At 38.2% G+C, this 19,213-nt stretch overlaps 1 protein-coding gene across 1 annotated transcript in view; it reads left to right on the forward strand.

Moving 5' to 3' along the window:
* LOC138146985 (kinesin-like protein KIF28) overlaps positions 1-19,213 on the forward strand; it is a 47,160-nt gene that overhangs the window by 14,259 nt on the left and 13,688 nt on the right. Inside the window, exons 5-12 of the mRNA XM_069069130.1 lie at positions 1,075-1,229; positions 2,893-3,004; positions 7,526-7,593; positions 8,611-8,753; positions 10,064-10,185; positions 12,888-12,978; positions 16,429-16,483; positions 17,713-17,836. Coding sequence (XP_068925231.1) covers positions 1,075-1,229; positions 2,893-3,004; positions 7,526-7,593; positions 8,611-8,753; positions 10,064-10,185; positions 12,888-12,978; positions 16,429-16,483; positions 17,713-17,836 — 870 coding nt within the window. The remainder of the gene's footprint in view (positions 1-1,074; positions 1,230-2,892; positions 3,005-7,525; positions 7,594-8,610; positions 8,754-10,063; positions 10,186-12,887; positions 12,979-16,428; positions 16,484-17,712; positions 17,837-19,213) is intronic.

Below are 19,213 nucleotides of genomic sequence, written 5' to 3' on the forward strand. Positions count from 1 at the left end.
AAACATGAGCTGCTCCTTTATTATAGTAGCCAAGAGACTAAATAGTTAAAAGGTAGACCAGGGCAAGAGCCAGCTCTGGTCCTGGGATACAGAGTCTGAAAATGAACTCAGTGGCTTTGAGAATTGTTCTTCTATTCCCTACCCATCCCTTTCTTTTGTAGGGAGTACAGCAACATTAGATTATCTGGAACCAGTTTGAATTGGTCAGAGCAGAAGGAAAAGCTAATAAAGAAGCATCATACCTATTACTAAGAGATAAAGTGGTAGAGACAGGGTATGCCAATTATATAATGTGCTCACAGTGGTAGGAGGCTAGTGACAGACTGGAGGAAGAGAATGGGGACAGTTTGAATGGAATGATGCCTGTGTTCATTGTATGGAAAGGAGGTCTGAAGCTTGTGTGACTTTGTAGAAATTGAACTGAATTGTCCTCTTCTCATGACTAAGCTGAAGTCACCTGGGACAAAAAATGTTTTAAATCTCTGTGAAAATCTCTTGTCCTTGCCACTCTTTAACCTATATACAATGAGTTTAAATCAGAAACCCCTAACTTTATTTGTTGGCAATTTAAAAAAGTCAATGGACTCTCAATCAGAATGATGTTTTTAAGTGCATAAAATAAAATACACATAATTACAAAAGAAAGCAATTATATTGACAGTTTAAAAACAAAACAAAACAAACCAGTGTGCAGTCCCACAGGTTAAGAACTCCTGTGAGGGAGGCCATGCCTAGTATATGGGTTTAAAGGCTAATGTGAAACCTAGAGAGGTTAATCAGAGCCTCCAGTATCAAAACCCAGTGGGTTTTTTCCCCCATTAAATGTTGTAGAATGTCAGTTCCAGAGTAGAAAGCATTTATAATTTTGCTTTGTTCTTCAGTTTTCATTTTAAATCATCTCTACTATGTTAATCAAGGTATTTCTACACACTGTGATAATTTCCCTTTCTTCTTTCAGATCCGAGATGCGTTTGGAAACAGTATTTTTAAAGATCTGCTTTTGTGGAGGGATTGATGGCCAATGCATGGTTTTCTACAATTTTCAAGTAATGGATGCTTCATTTTCTTAAATAGGTTTTTCTTGATGGAGATCTCACCAAGCAATCTATTATTAATTTGGTGGATTTAGCGGGTAGTGAAAGGCAAAAATCCTCTGGATCTGAAGGAGACAGATTGAGAGAAGGGTCACGTGTTAACTTGAGTTTAACCACACTGGGCAATGTAATCAGGTAACAAAATCATGAAGAAAGCATCTTTCCAACATTTATAACAAATTTTAGATGTTATTCAAAGTGGCTTTTTCTTTAAGACTTTTTAAATCCATTTATTTTGAACATTAGAATTAGGTATTGTAGAGGGAGGCTAGGTGGTGCAGTGAATAGAACACCAGCCCTGGAGTCAGGAGGACCTGAGTTCAAATGAGGCCTCAGACATTTGACACACTTACTAGCTATGTGACTTCGGGTTAAGTGACTTGCCCTCCAAAAAGCAAAAAAAAAAAAAAGAGTACGTATTATAAAAAATATGACAAATTTATTTTGTTATTATTATTGTTATTTTGCTTTTTGGAGGGCAATTGGGATTAAGTGACTTGCCCGAGGCCACACGGCTAGTAAGTGTTAAGCGTCTGAGGCTGGATTTGAACTCAGGTCCTCCTGACTCCAGGGCTGGTACTCTGTTCACTGTGCCACCTAGTCACCCAACAAAATTATTTAAAAATATACAAATGAAGTCTGCTCTTTTAGGAAAACAATTTAAAAGCTGGTTTTTCAGACTTTAGATTTGTGGTGCATGTCTGAGAACTGGGCATTCATTAAACCTTTATTTTGCACTAGGCACACTACTAAGTGTTGGGAATACAAAGAAATGCAAAAACACTGTTCCCCCTTTCAAGGAGCTCACATTCTAATGGAAACAACTAAGTACATACAAGATATATACAGAGTAGATGGAAGGTAATCTCAGGAAAGTGAGATGGGAAGGATGGGAACAGAGAAATGCCTCCTATAGAAGGTTAAACTTGAGCTGAGTCTTGGAGGAATCCTGAAGAGGCAGAGGTGAGGAAGGAGAGCATTCCAAGCATGGGGATTGGGGTAGGAATCCAGTATAATGACTAAGAGTCAAGAGACTGGAATGTTGTGTAAACAGCAAGAAGACCAGTGTAGCTGGATCATATGGAAAGGAGTATAGAACATTTGGGCCAATTTTAGGTGTTGGAGGATGGCCATTAATAGTATTATTAAAAGATGATGTGAGGCTTTTGTTTTTCAATTTTCATTTTTAATAATGTACAGTTTATTAATCAGTGTCATTCTACACATGATGACAATTTATATACGTATCTGAAACAGACAACTGTCGGTTTATAGAAGGGCTATCATGGGAATTTTAATTTAATGGGACTTTAGAAATTATGGGGAATATAAAAATGTAGGGAAGTGGTCTTCACCTCTCCCCATTTTCACCAGCATCATTGGCTGGTTCAGCTGTCAGTCAGCATCAGGCCCTTCAGCAGTCATTTTCATTGGCTCTTAGATTGTGCTGGAGGATTTGATACTGATTGGCTCATCCATTCAGTGACTGGCAATCCAGGAATACTACATTCACACTGGTCTCCCATCTTTGATTCAATACAAGTTCCCAGGTTGCAAAGAGACATCCTGATTTAGCAACAACAAACAAACAAACAAAAAAGATTTTTTTTTTCAAAGAAGAAGGAAAAAATTCAGCAAAACCAGTCAACTAGTCAAAAGAATCTGATGACAATGAATGCATCCTGCCCACTTTTCTTGGATTTTTCTCCCCAGGGCAGATGGCATTTATATTTTCCCTTATCATGTCGTAAAGAGATTTATTTTGTTTTTTTCCTGTTGTATATTCTTTTTATTGTAGTGCTCTCGCAGATGTTGCCATGGGCAAAAGAGTTCTGCACATCCCCTACAGAAACTCTGTTCTGACAAGACTCCTCCAGTCAGCCCTGGGTGGGAACAGTAAGACTATTATGGTAAAATAATATATTTTGTTGAATTGTTTTGTATTGTACTACCCTTTGTCACTTGATTATATGTGCAATGAAAACAACAGGCTATCAATTCTAGTAGCAAAGACCCTTTAGTTACAGAACAAACAATTTCACTCTGTCTCATTTGAAGGGTCATTTCCTGTTATCCATTATCTGGATGTCTAAAATGTACCATTAACATGAGATAGGATGCACAGACTAAAAACTGCTAAAAATGGGCTGTCCTAATGTATACCTTGGCACTGTTATCCATTTGTTAAATGCCCATGAGATGCTCCTAAACCAGTATATTTGAATATTTTATTTCAATCCCCAAATTATTATGATCTTATTTTGTGTAAGCTATTGTTACAGGTGCTAGGGATGAAAAAACAAAACTGAAACAACAATATCTCTCAAGAAGTTTACACTCTATTATATAAAAAGATGTTGCCCCTGAACTCACACAGTTTGTTACCAGAGGTTTAAAAAGAGAAGAGAGTTGAGGCATGAGTTTCTTAGTTGGATCCCCTACCAAATGCAGGTGGTGCTCATCTATTGACATTGCCAAGAAGAGAAAGATAGGTCACTGAGACTAATTATTTGCTCTTTCCCCCAAAAAATACCCCAAGACTTTTTTTATAAAAGCAGATTGATTACTTATCATTCATCTGACTTGAATGATTTCCACTCTAAGAGTGAATTTTTTATTCATTTTAAGGTTCTCTTATTTCTTAGACAATTTTAAAATTATTTGAAATCAATGTTGTTATGTGTGTTCTAAAATAATACACTGACCATTCAATTGAAGCTTTTTAAATGCAATTACCTTGAATGCATAAGACAAAATATATTTTAGCAATGGGGAGTATAAGACTCTTCTGACATAAGAGGAATTTAGTTTAAATGTGGGTCTCTTTTTTTAGAAGAGAAATTTCCTAGTCTAAGGTATTCTTTGTTGTTCAATGTCTTTTGATCTCTGTGTTCTATTACTATTGTCTTTGCATTTTGGTCTGATAATCTTTTTTCTCCTTAATTTTTACTGAGACCTGTGCAATTTTAAGTGGTAGCTTCTTTGACTCCCACTACCCAGGCCCATAGAGTAGAGGGATTAGATCTAGAAGACTATACCAATGGTGTATAAGCTATGGCAGGTCTTAGCAAACTGGAAGAACTTTAAGTACAAGCCCAGAGACAGACTATGTCTGTCATCCAAAGGCCGTGCCAAGACATTGGCCACCAGCTAGTGAGTTTTTCTTTGGCAAAGGTAACTTATGATACCTGAATGACTTTATAATCTACAATATAAGGGAGGGCAGATAGTATGTACACTGCTGAAATTTCTGACCTTCCTAAGTATTGATTTTTTAAAATATTTTTAAGTGTAAATTGATATTTGAGTTTGGTAAGAATCTCAAGCCATTTCTTTAATGCATATGTGCTCTTGTCAATGTGAGTACTTAATACCAGTGTTGTGTATCTCAGCCCATCCATGGTTGCCCATCCTATGATACTCTTGTCCTATCTTCCTGCAAATGCTCTACAGGAAACAGAACCCAATGTGCTGGGGACCTTCCTCTTAGAATTCACTTCACATTGCATGGATACCAAAGGAGCACATGGACAGTCACTGGTTTTACTTACAACTTACTACATAACCAGCCTTATCTTATTTTCCCCCTCAATCAGTCAGTCAATAAAATGTAACTGCCTCCTATATTCCAGAGATTGTTCTGAGTTCTGAGGTTACAAAGATAACAACCAAATGGTTCCTGCTGAAAGGAGCTTACATTATATCAGGTGAACCATGTCCACATATAAATATGTGCTAAGTAAATACAAGATAATTTGAACTGGGGAGACATAGTTGCATTTGATAGGATGAGGAAAGTCCTCATGAAAGGCGACTACTCCTAAACTGAATTTTTAAAGAAAGTACAGTTTCTCAGAGGCAGAGATAAAGAGGGAAAGAGAGTGCTCCAGATGTGGGGGAAAGAGTATGTGAAAAGGGGCGGCCAGGTAGCACAGCGAGTAAGAGCACCCGCTCCAGTGTCGGGATGACCTGGGGATCAAATCTGGGCTCACACACTTAGCACCACACCCAGAAATAACTGGACATGTAACCTTGAGCAAGTTACTTAACCCCAATTGCTTTAAAAAAAAAAGAGTTTGTGAAAGAACAGAGACAAGAGAGGGAGAATCATATATGAAGAAGGGCAAGAAGGCCAGTTTGGCTAAATCACAGAGAGTATAAAGGGGCGTCATATATAATATACTGGAAAGGTAGGCTGGGGCCAGGCAGTGAGGGATTTAAATGCAAACAAAGGAGTTTTTATTTAATCCTAAATGTAATGGAGAATTTATTGAGGAGGAGAGTGATGTCATATATTGCTTTGGCAGCTCTGCTCAGGATGGATTATTCTATAATAAGAGATTTGAGGTAGGTAAAACAAGTAGGACTGTTACTCTTGAGATAATCCAGGTGAGAGGTAATGAAGAGCTGAACTAGGACTGTGGCCACGTGAGTGAAGAGAAGGGGACATATGTAAGAGATTTCAGAGTGACAGATGCCCGTCGAGTTAAATCATCTTTTAAAGTGAGGAGTTGAGGATGGCTTAGAGGTTGTAAACCTGAATGACCAGAAGAATGGTCATGCCCACAACAAAAACAGGGAAGTTTAGAGAAGATGGAGGTCAGAGAAGATCTAGCAGGATTGCAGGAGGAGGGAAGGTAATGGGTTGCATTTTGTTGGAGGAATTGAATTTGAGGACTTATGATAAGTGTTCTTTGAGGTTCTAAAGGGCAGTCATGCAGAAGAGGCATTAGCCTTTATCTGTTCATCCCCAGAAGACAGAACCCTGGAATGACGGGTGGAGTTATAAGAGGAGCAGGTTTAGGCTTATGTAAAGAAAGATTTTCTCACAATGTGCTATTCCAAAGTGGAATGGGTTGTTTTAGGATGCATTCAATTCTCCCTCACTACAGATCTTGAAGCAGAGACTAGGTGACCATTTATTGGGAATGTGAAGAGGGGATCTTGATCAAGAACATGAGTTGTAGAGGGGATTTTGACCACAAACACCTTAGACTTTGAGTTCCCTTCCACCTCTGACATCTGTGATTTGACTCCTCACTCCCTCCCATGCTTCATATCTAATGTGCTGCCAAATCCTGTCCATGCTATCTTCATAACATCTCCTGGATACTCCACCTTCTCTTCTCCTCTCACACAGCTACCACCCTGCTACAAGCCCTCACCCACACATACCTGGACTGTTGCAACAGCCTGCTTGTTTCTCACCCTACCTTAAGTCTCTCCCCACTCCAGTCCATCTTCTACTCAGTTGTCAGATTGGTCCTCCTAAAGCTCAGGTCTGACCATATCACTCAACCATCCCCTGTTCAATAAACTTTAGTAGCTCCCCATTACTTCTAGAACCAAATAGAAAATCTTCTGTTTGGCATTCAAAGCTCTTTGAGTCCTGGTCCCCTCCTGTCTTTTCAGTCGGCTTATACCTTATACCACTACAACTCCACCAACCCCTCTCCACCCCTAGCTGTACTCTATGATCCAGTGGTGCTGGCCTTCATGCTCTCCTTCATCTCTCAACTCCAGGCATTTTTACTGGCTGTCATTCGTACCTGGAATCCTTTCTTCCCTCTTCTCTGCTTCCTGGCTTCCATCAAGTTCCAGCTAAAATTCCACCTTCCACAAGAAGTCAATTTCTCTTTAATGTTAGTGCCTTCCCACTATTGATTATCTCCAATTTGTCTTGTATATATCTTTTTTGTACCTAGTTATTTTCGTGTTTTCTCCCCTTTAGACCATGATCTCCTTGAGAGCAGGGTTGTTTTTGCCTTTCATTCTAGCCCCATTGCTTAGTACAGTGCCTGGCACACAGTAAGTGATTAATAAATGCTTGTTGACTGACTGACTCGATACTATTACTATTAATAGCTGGCAGATGTATAATAACATCAAGTTTTGAAAAATGATTTACAAATATTATCTCATTTTATCTTCACAACAACCCTGCATTATTATTATTCCCATATTATGACTGAGGAAGCTGAGGCAGGTAGAAATTAAATAATTCACAAAGTTAGGAAGTGTCTGAGGCTGAATTTGAATTCAGATCTTCCTGACTCTAGGTCCAGCATTCTAGCCACTGAGTCACCTTGCTGCCTGTTGAATGACCAATTCTGTGATGGAAGTCATAATTATGTAGAATGTGGTAACTGATTCCATCCTAATGGAAATAGGCAGCATGAATTTGAATAATATGACAATTTCTAAGTATTTCTTATTCCCATTAATCCAGAACTAGCTGTAGTAAGTGGCTGAGCTGAAATTTGAACCCATGTCTCTTAAGTCTAAATCTTGTCCTCCTTCTACAAGACCTTGTTACCTTTATCTCTAAAATTTTATATTCAGTTCTTATTAGATCCCTTTTGATAGCACCTGGCACAAGGACTCTATAAAGTCAACAGATGGAATTAAAAGTTTGGTGAATATATTTACAGATTGCTGCTATAAGCCCTGCTGATATCTGTTACGAAGAAACTTTGTCAACTTTAAGATATGCTGAAAGGTAATTTTGTGAATATTTATTACTGTTAGTGGTTACAGATTTTTAAGTCAGACAGGTTCATTCAGTATCACAGCTCCTGAGTTAACTTTTTTCTTTAAGGGGAAAAGGTAGAATTGTTAGGGTAAAAGGGAGAAGTAGTACTGAGAAAAAACAAACTAGGATAGAGGGAAACCTAAGATCATTCATTCTTTCACTGTAGCCTGAGAGCCTCCATTTGGGAGGAGAAACATAGACTAAATTCAATGGGGGTGTTTGGTTACACCAATGCTAAAAATATCTGATGAGGAACAATGAATTCAGGAGTTGGTTGTCTTTCACTGATAGCATGTCAGGACTTTTCTTCTAGAATACTAGGGAATCGATAACACTGAAAAGGAGAGGAATTGTTTTTGAATACTGCAGGAGCGAGAGTAAGAGACATCAGCTGTTCTGTGAAAGGGTTGGATAGAACTGGCTGCCATTTTGACTACAAGTGTGATAAACTGTTAAAACAAGAACTTGTTAATAATCTACTCTGTGGAAATGCTGGCCTCCTAGCATCTTTGATCTAACCCAATTATATTATGGAAGTCATGAAAATATTTGTTTCTAGCCCTTCCTGTCACCTATAAACCACATCTTAGAATATTTCAGAAACTTTTGCTTACCACAATGTATTCTGTGATGGTGTCTAGAATTGTTATTTTAACAAAACAACTTGACACATCCTTGAAAGTATCGCTGTTTAATCCAGTTGAGCAGGCCTAGGCAACAGCCCACTCATTTACCATTAGAACCCCCTGGCTCATTGATTGGTAGAGAATGGAATTTATTTTAAACTCAGAATTTAGAAGTTGAAATTATAGAATACTGGGGTCATATGGGAGAGAAAAGGGGTCTAACTCAGTTGGGTTTTGAATAGACAATGGGTCTATTTCTAGCTACTGCTTGCAATCATTATTGAATGCTTTTATAAAAGGATGGAGTGTGTGAATGTAGTTTTTTTGGATTTTTTTTTTTGGCCTCGGCTTGAGAAAGAACTAAAAAGATCAAGAACAAAGCTGTGATAAATACAAGCCCTACTGAGAAGCTGATAAAAGAACTGAAGGCAGAAAACAATAGACTGTTGTCCAGGTTTGCAGGACTGGGAAATTCAGGGAAAAGAGTAGCAGATAAAACAAGTAGGTATTATCAACTAAAACCACAGGTAGCTCTGTCACATAGACTAAGGGAAATAGAGGTGTTAAGTGTTGGGAGGATGGTGTCAGAGGGAGGGTCACTGCCTACCAAGCCCTGTTTGGGATCATTTAAGCAGAGGCATAACCAAAGTTGGGTCTGAGAGCTTTGCCCAAGGGAGCAGACACAATGTCCATTGTGGGAAGGGGGAGGAAAGCAAAGCAGTGACTCTAAAGTAGACATAGGAACCAATGGCAAGGATTAAAATTGAGCTCACAAACCTTTACTAGGCCACTTGCCTGTCTGCTACATGTGGAGTACTGGATGTGTGCTGGGCATGACTTTAGGAAGAGTAACAAGTGAATGACTGGCTTATGGTGGAGAGATGTCTGCCTCTCCTCTGCCTGTATCCAACAATTTCAGTTGAGAAGGTGGGGGGACTGTGTTTTCACAATATGTCCCAAGTTACTGAACTAGATACCAGAATATGTCTCAGTAAGAGCCTTAGATCTGTCCTGTCCTCATCTGGTATTATTACACAGTGGGAATCTTCACAGATCATTCTGGTGAACATATTAACTCTGGGGCCTATCCTTTTCAGCTCTATATTCCTGAACTATCCTCCTTAATAAATATCAGCCCACCTGTCTTATCTTCTTCAGAAATGCCAACATTTTAGACCAACAGGCAACCTGTTTGTATTTATTTTGCCTAGCCTCCCTCAGGGTGAGTTCAGATCATGAAGCTTGAAAGAATAATCACCTGGCAAAGGATTCTTTCTTAAAGGACAAATTTCTTTAAAGCAAACAATTGGAAATAATTTCATAAACAGGGCTAAATAATAAAATAATAATAAAATAAATTACACTGAACTCTTTCTCCATAACACAAAATGCTTAAAAAGTGAATTGGATGTTGAATAGAGACATGTCACATTAAAAGTTCTCTTTTTAAAAGTCTGATCAATCCCAGCCTGAGCAGGTGAATATGCTACATAAGCAAATATATTGGAGGGATAATTTTTTAAATAGGCAGTTAAGTGCTATCGTTCATTTACAAATGAATTCTCCTAATATCTTTCTGGAATAGAATCCTTGTATGCATTATTTTCTCATATATATGTATATGTATATGTGTATGTGTATATATATACATTACATTATATATATATATATTTATATATATACACACACATTACACATAGGTTTACAATACTCAATATGCCTTGAAGATTGGGTCAAGCTATTGAGGGAATATTTTGTCCATAGTCTTTGATACAATATATCTGATCTTTAAAACATCACCTTCCTTCCAGAGGAACTGGAGTATTTACTGGCAAAAAACCAACTGCGCCTTCAGACTATACAGATCACATGGGAACGCCAGTTGGAAGAGACTCAAAAGGAATGGGAAGAACAATATAGTGCAGTTATGCAGGTGAACTTTCTTCTGACTCCTAAGGGCTTGGAAATTAATTGGTTTTACCTCCCATTACCTTTCATGAAGCTAAAGAGTCTTGTGTTATATTGAGATTTTCTCACTTCCATACTGGAACATAGTATGGATGCTTGCTTTTTTAGTGGCTAATTAAAGTTTTTCTCATGGGGTAGAAATGAGCATGAAATGTACCTAAGAAACCATGTTAATTGATGGATGGAGAAAGTAAAGCCTAAAGTGTTTGCTCAGTATACACTGAATAAACAGGGTAGTGGAAAGAATGAGGCAGCTGGGTAGCACAGTGGCTGGAGTGCCAGGCCTGGAGTGAGGAGGACCTGAATTCAAATCTGGTCTCAGATATTTATTAACTGTGTGACCCTGTACAAGTCACTTAACCTTGTTTACCTCAGTTTCCTTATCTGTAAAATGAGCTGGAGAAGGAAATGGCAAACCACTCTAATATCTTCACCAAGAAAACCCCAATGGGGTCAGGAAGAGTCAGACATGACTATAAATGACTGCACAAGACTTAGAAAGAATATTGAAGTTGGGAATCAGCAGACCGAGGTCCTTAGACTAGATTCGCCACAAAGTTATTGGGTGACCTTTTGGTTGTAAGAGGTGGGAAGACTAGTGCAGTTGTTAAGAGTTAGATCCAGAGGACCTGAATCAGAATACTGCTTCTGCTATTGTACAACTCCGGGCAGGTGACTTAACTGCTCTAGACTTGCTCTAGACATGGAAATATGGAGGCAAATTTCCACATGGCTTGGATTAGATAACTTCTAATCTCCCGTCCTTCTCTGAATCCATGATCCCAAATCAGTTCCCCTTTCCTGGACCTAGTTTCCACCTCTGTCAAGGTAGTAGGTTTGACTAATCTCTAAGCTGTGTGACCCTGGGCAAGTCTCTTAACCCTGATTGCCTCTCAAAAAAAAAAAAAAGAAAAAGGCAATAGATAACTAATAAAGCTTTTAAAAAAACCCTCTAATTTCTATAACCCATTCAGCTTGAAAGACAAATTGTCAAGGCTATAGAAAATGCCAACTCGGAGACATTTGGAAGGAGAAAGGAAGATAGGTGCTTCTGAGGTTACATGAAGCCTGACGGTCATTTAATACCTTTGAAATGAATGAGGGACAAAGAGCCAGCCTATTTTCCAATCCCTATTTGGTCCTAGACATGAGCAAAATCCAGGATAAGGGAACAACTGGAGAAAAGGGAGGAAAATCCTAGGTAAACAGCAAGCCAGGGTAAGCCCATGGTAAACTTGTCTTCAGTCCTCCTTCCCAAAAGGTTTTCCTGTTCCTCCCCCTGGGCATGTCTGAAAGCACCTATAAAGGAAGGAGTAGAGAGGGAAAGGGTGAAGTTTAGATAAAAAGAGCATCATTATGGAAACAGTCTGCATGAAGAAAGAGGAGATGGGAGAAGATTTGATCAAAGGTAGAAGGGGAAGGATCAGAGACTGTAATGAAGGACAGAATCAGAGACAATGTCGAGAAGTACCAAGATATAAAATAAGGGAGAAGGGAGAGCTCCTGGCAAAAAGATTTTATTTTCAAGGTGATACAGAGATTGAAGAGTGTGTTTGTAAGGTGGGATTTTTGTTGTTTCCTAGGCTTGGGTTAAATTGTAAACGTCTGAAGGATTAATTGCCTTTGAACCCTGATAATTCACAGTTGTTCTGAGTTGCTTAGGTTTTGTGCCTTCTGGCTCTAAGCCAATGAGGGATCGAGTCTTTGTTATATATTCTGAGAGGCTGGCACTTTGCTTTGGGGGTTTGCTTATGAAAAGGACCTTTTGATTTCCTGGACAGGACTCTGAGTAGCTGTTTGTTAAGAGCCCCATGACTACTCAGAGGTTTGTGCTCTCCTGATCTGGTGGTACATGTAGGTGGTTGTATTACTTTGTTCAGACAGTAGGAGCCCTGTCTGTTGAATCTTTGTGCTAATTTCTCTGCTTGTATTTTCTCTACATTTAGGGTGCTGACCTTTCCCCTAAACTAGTGAATGTAATTAAAGTAAGATTGTTGGCTTATTTAAAAGTTGTATTTCCTTTAGCAAAGTAGATCAAAGAACTGTGCCAGCAGGCCATCCTGGGTGTGCAAGGGTGCGTGCTATTATAGTGTTGTAGGAGGCTCAAGGAGAAAAGAGATTTGGAGTGATGTGAGAAGAGGCTAGAAAGGTAGATTATGGAGAGCCTTACATACCAGGCTGAGGAGTTTGTGTTTCATCCTCGAGACAATAAAAGTTCCTTATCTTGTCATAAAAAGGTTATATGAATAAGTCTAGATTATCACTTACTACTGTCCGATTTGATGAATTTCAGTATGCCAGCCTGTGGCCTCAGGTGATCAAATAATGTCCACTCCTGATTGTCTGGAACAGATAATGTGTTGGAACTAACCCTAACCAGATGGTTCTCAGTGATGAAAGCTTCATTTTGATGGGGTGTAAATTTTTATCATGGTCTAAGGAAGAAAAATAATTACTTAGCATGATGCTAAGTTTCCTTATCCAGAGGAACCACTATTTTTTTTTTAACTTTTTCCCCCTTTGTCTTCTGGATTTGGTTAAATTATAGAATTGTCCTATATTCTCTAAGGTAAATAAGTAATGTCATTTTCAAGGAAAGTAAATGGAAAAGGAAGCCTGATTCAGATGTGTTCTTGATGGTACCACTAACTCTGGTTTCCATTCTAGGAACAGCAGATGACAAAGGCTTTCCCTTACCTCTTTAATGTCAATGAGGACCCACAACTCACAGGAGTTCTCAAGCATTTCATTCAAGCTGGTATTTAACTTACTTTATATTTTTCTGGTGGTACCCAATGTTCTTCATTCCTGCAGTTATTAATAATAACTACATTGTTTCATCTAATTGTTAGCTAAATTTTACTTCATCTTTCTACATTACCTTATCCAAATCGTTGTTGTTGGCATCTGCAGAACTTGAGGTCATTCTTCCTTTCTTTCTTTTTAAAAGTTTTATTGATGTGCCTTGTTTTTTGTTTTGTTTTTATTTTTTTTCTTTGCTTTTTGGAGGACAATTGGGGTTAAGTAACTTGCCCAAAGTTACATGGCTAGTAAGTGTATCAAGTGTCTGAGGCCGCATTTGAACTCAGGTCCTCCTGACTCCAGGGCCGGTGCTCTATTCACTGCACCACCTAGCTGCCCCAATGTGCTTTGATTTAATATTACATTCATTTGCAGATTACCCCCACTTCATCAGTAATCTCTTGCAGCAAAGTAAGACAATTAAGTAAAACTAGCAATACTAGGGGCGGCTAGGTGGCTCAGTGAGTAAGAACGCCGGCCCTGGAGTCGGAAGGACCCGGGACTGGTTCTGGCCTCAGATATTTAACACCCACACACAAAAAAACTGGCCTGTAACCTTGGGCAAGTTACTTAACCCCTATTGCTTAAAAAAACAACAACTAGGAAGACAGTGGTCTAATCTCCAAGTGCATGCAACATTCCCCTTCTGTAGCATATCTCCTCCTTTCTACTTTTTTAATTAACAGAACTGTCTCTTCCTCTCCCCATCCTATTGAAAAATTTTTTCTTGGAACAAAAAAAAAGTCAAGTGAGATAAATTTCCTCAATGGCTATATCAAACATGCATACATACACATGTGTGTATACATATGTATTCACACACATGAATATATGTATATATGTACACATATGTCTCATTCTATACCTTATAACCATGACCTCTCTGTCATGGATAGCATGTTTCATCCTTGGTCCTCTAGAATCATAAATGTATTGACCATAGATGTAGCACCTCTCAAAGCTGCTTGTTTTATTTACAGTGTTATGGTATGAATTGCTCTCCTGGTTTTCCTTATTTCATTCTTTATCAGTGAGTTTAGTACTTGACTTATATCTTCCTCTTCACCACAACCTTCCCCATCATGTTTAGTATGTGAGGTGTGGAGATGGAATATCAATTTTGAGGAGGATCCATTTTGCCTGAAACATAGATTATATGAAAAGGAACAATGAGAAATAATGGACAAGTGTTCTGGAACCAACTTGTGGAAGGTCTTAAGTATCAGGATTATGCCTATATGCATTTTACACTGCTGCCAAAATAATCTTTCCATGACATAGATCTCACCTACTTAAAAAACCTTAGGTGTTTCCTACTGCCTCTAGGATAAAATATAAACTTATAGAATTATGTGATTCTGGGTAACACCAAAGTTCAGGACAGAGAGTGGAATTGAATATACATGTGGGAGGTATCTGACAAAAGATGCTAATAAGTAATGAGATCAGCAAAGGAGAAAGTCTAGAAAGAGAATGGAAGAAGACCCAGGATAGGATTTTGACCAACACTTGTGCTTAGGGACAAGGCAGATGGTGATAAATCAGCAAAGGAAACTGAAAGGGAGTTGTTTTACCAGTAAAAGGGAAAATGGAGTCAAGGGAAGAGAATATCCAGGGAGAATGGGTATTCAAGAGTAAAGAGATAAAAAGAGGATCATGAAGGGGGATAAAAAGCCATTTAATTTGAGATCTTTGGTAATCTTGAAGAGAACAGTCAGTCAAGTGGTATGTTCTAAAGCTTAATTGTTAGTTGTTAAGACCTAATGGGTGATAGAGAAATATTGGAAGTAAGTGAGCAGCTCATTCTTGGAACTTGGCAATGATATGAAGGAGAAAAAGGATAATAGCTTGGGTCAGTGGCTGAATTAAGTGAAGGATTTTTAAGAATAGAAGATTTAGGCATGTTTGTAGACAATAGGGAAGAAGCCAGTAGAAATGGAGAGATTGGAGGGAATGATTGAGAGGGCAAGCTTCCAGAAAAATGGGAGGAAAATAAGAACAAGGACAGAAGTAGAAATTTTGACCTTGGCCTTGATGATTTTTTGTCAATATGGAGCAAAGTAGGGAAGACGAGTCGTGATTTAAAAGAGTTTTGGGGTGTGCTGTCAGAAAGATGAAAAAGCTAAGGACAGATAGCCTTGATTTCCTCAGTGAAGGGATTGACTATTTTCTGAGAAAGAGAAAGAATAAGTGTGACCTGGGGGTATGAGAATATCACATCACCTCCCAGCTTTTCCAGAAGAATGCCCACCCTCTCTTCAGTCATTCTCTATCTCTTGACTCCTTCTCTGCTGCCTTCTATGTATGTGCCAATATCTCAACATGCTTAAAAAATAGTCACTTGATCTTACCATGATCACAAGCTGTCATCCCATCTCTCTCCTGTCCTCAGGTAAACTTGAGAAAGCTACATATACTAGGTGCCTGAAACATAGTTTGTAGTAACTAAATGTTTGTTGACTGACTAAAGTCAATCAGTTGAAAAAGCTGAGTATCCAACAGAAGCAAACAAGTATAATAGTTTTTGATAAACCCAATGATTCTAGCAACTAGGATATGAACTTATTTTTCAACAATAAATGCTAGAAAAACTAGAAAGCAATCTGGCAGAAACTAGGTATAGAACAACAACTCACACTTTATTCCAAGATAAACTCCAGATGACTGTGATAAAAAAAAATCAATAAAACTTTTTAAAAGATAAAAAATAGCCAGGCATAAGAGCACATGTTGAGGAGTCCCAAATGCTGGGGAGGTTGAGACTTGGATCACTTGAGTTCAACAGTCATAAGCCATGGTGTACTATACTTGATCAGGTGTCCTCACTCTTTGGCACCAATAGGATGGCAACCAGGTTGCCCATGGAGGGGCCCAGGTTAAAGCTCCCATATCGATCAGTATTGGGACCTGGCTGCAAGGGGCTTCTATGCTCCTTGCCTGAGTGAGATGAATAGACCTAGTCTAAAAACAATAACAACATCAACAACAACAAACCTTAAAAAATGTAAAAAACAAAAAAAGTAGGTAGAAATAAAAATTATACCCTAAGCCACTTGGGTTTCCTTTTTCTTTTTTCTTTCTTTTATTATTGGTAAACTTTGTTTCAACACATTCTACAATGTGCATAATCCCTGTGGTCTCCCCCATAATTTACATCCCCAAAACAACACTATAAAAAGTTATGCCTTAGCAGTTCTGTTGTGGTCAAAATAAAGGATAGGTGTTTGTTTTATGACAACAAATCAAGCTTCTTATTGTCCTTTTTCAATACTATCACTGTTATTTGAGTATTGTTGCCATTTCAAAGCGTTTCCTTTCACAGACTTGTCCTAATTGTACATATTGTTATTTTGGTTCTGCTTTGTTCCCTCTTATTTTTAAAATGGCATGTTTTCATATTTTTCAGGTTCATCTGATGTTGGTCAAGCAACTTCAAATAAAATTATCCTTCAAGGATTGGGGTAAGATCCTATGAATCTGTGCCTTTATTCAGAATCAGTTATTAATTCCTCGGCTTAGACAGGGGCTCTGAGAAGCTATTTTGTTAATTTGTCTGTCCTTAAGCAAGGTCCCACCCAATTTCTGAACAGTTGCAAAGAAGGAGATTGTATACCCTTTCCTAATAACCCATTCCAATAGTTACCAACCCAAACTACCAGGAAGTTCTTCCTTTTCTCTAACAGAAATCTACCCTGATATAGTTTATCTGTCTTTAGCGAAGATGGAAAAAGCTCATCACCATCCTCTGTATTGTAGAATTTCATGTACATATACATACACATACACACACACAAACACATATATCCTCCATCAAAGTCCTTAGAGATCTCATTGTGGAAGTAACTTAGATTCTCAATGGTTAAGCCAATACAATTATTATTTATAGTTCCCACCCAGTTAAATTAGACTTTGAATACTGACGCTGAAATGGACTAAATTTTATCTAGAATAGAAATATCAAAACAAGGAGAAGTAGTGTGGCCCAGAGAGAACTAGCCTTAAAGCCAGGAATATCTGCCCTGGGCAAGTCATTGAACCTCTCAGTTGTCTGAGAGGCTAAGTAGCAAAGAAGGTACAAACCTACATCAGTAGAAGGAATATCCTCATTTGGAAGTTCCCTGGACCACTGAAATCATGGGTCTGATTCCTGTTTCTCTCCCTTTTCTCAAAACTGAAAAATCTCTATTCCTATAACCAGTTTCTGTTTATACTGGATCCTTCCCACTTTGTAATACATGCCATTCTTTGTGTGCAAGTGTTAGTCTTTACCCTCAGGAATCACAGAATAAATAACATTGTAGGCAAGTAGGTGGCACCACAGATGGAGGGTTGGACCTGGAGTCCGGAAGATCTGAGTTCAAATTTAGTCTCAGACAATTTTTAGCTATGTGACCCTGGGCAAGTAACTTACTTCTCTCTATCTGCCTCAGTTTCCTCATCAGTAAAATGAGGATAATAATAGTACCTACTTCCCACAGTTGTGAGGATAAAATGAAATAATATTTGTAAAGTGTTTTTGCAAACTTTAAATCAGTAGATAAACACTAGTTTTTATTATTGTGATTCCATCTTCATTTGACCTTCCCCTAACATACAGGCTTTTTTTTTCTCTGAGTAATGGAAAAGACACTCCTTTTTTTCGTTTTTCGTGATATCTTATTAGTGACTCATAAATCTTCTGTCTTTGCAGAATTTCTGATAAACATGCCACATTCACCAATATTGATGGAGAAGTGACCGTGACTCCACAGACCAAGTGCAGAGTTGTTGTCAATGGCGTACCAACAGTTACAAAGACAAGGCTACAGCATTTGGTAACCTATCCATCTGCACACAAGTAGATAAATGGACAGGCAGGCATACAGACAGATAAATAAATACATGGACAGCTAGATAGTAACAGACAGATAACAGAGAGATGAATAAATGAATGGATAGATAAACAAACCTAAATATATAAAGTTCCAGGTTAACATGTTTTCTGCCCCTAAAAAGAGAGGTGCTTGTTGTATAAGGGCAGCAGCAGCTTCAAGGTTTGCAAAGCACTTTAAAAATGTTATTTCATTTTATCTTCCTTATAACCCTGGAAGGTAAGCCACCATTTTACAGATGAGAAAATTGAGGCTGAGGGCAGTTAAGTAGCTTGACAGTGTCACCCACCTGATAAGTGTCTGAGGCTGAATTTGAACTCAGGTCTTCCTGGCTCCAAGTTCAGTACTCTATCCATTATGCCACCTAGCTTCCCTACATACATGACTTCTCTCAGGTATTTCTACTTTAGATATATTATCTTTTAAGCATACTTTTAGACATATTACTTAGTTATATTGTTATTAGATCACATTATATTTACTTCTTAGACCCTTTAAGGTGGGTGGTGATGTAAGCTGCATTTCACAGATGAGGAACTGAAGGCCAGGTTGATGAAGTGACCCAGTTTTATGTGACACCAGCTTCATTTTATCTCCTACAGAAACTAGAAATTATTATTTCCTTAAGAGAACTTAGATCTTGACCAGTCACAGTTTAACTGTCCTTCTTTGAGGAATTTAAGGGAGACCAGAAATTTTAACTATTGTTTCAGAGCAGTTCTCAACTTTTTTTGTGTTGTAGATCCCTTTTGCAATCTGGTGACACATATGGACCCCTTCAGAATAATGTGCTTGGATGCATAAGATAAAATATATAGGATTTCAAAGAAATCCAACTATACTGAAAAACAATTCCAATAAATGTTTCAAAGTAAAAAAATAAAAAATTCATTGACCCTCCTGAAATCTATCCATTGGGTCATTTAGGGGTCCACAGATATTTTGTTCTAGAGAGACCCTTAGAGATACTGCCTGGCAAGAGAGAACTAAGTTTAAAAAACAGAGAGAGGACTAAGTTTCACCCTTTATTATGAATAAATAAGAAAAGTATGCTTGAGAAACTTGGGGTGCTATCTAGACACTGAATGATGAGACTATGTCTCAGAATTAAGTTAAAATATGGTAATTAGAGGTAACTCTGTGACCTTTCTCACAGATAAAACATTGTAAATATGTTTTATGTTGTTTTGCTGACATTATTTTTTTTTTAAAGCAATAGGGGCTAAGTAACTTGCTCAAAGTTACACGGCCAGGTGTTTCTGGGTGGGTGCTAAGTGTCTGAGCCCAGGATTCGATTTCCAGGTCTTCTCAACACTGGAG

Source organism: Petaurus breviceps, unplaced genomic scaffold (assembly GCF_028583685.1).
Source record: "Petaurus breviceps papuanus isolate PSGF00001 unplaced genomic scaffold, PetGlider_PUasm1.0 90778, whole genome shotgun sequence".
NCBI classification, from domain to species: Eukaryota; Metazoa; Chordata; class Mammalia; order Diprotodontia; family Petauridae; genus Petaurus; species Petaurus breviceps.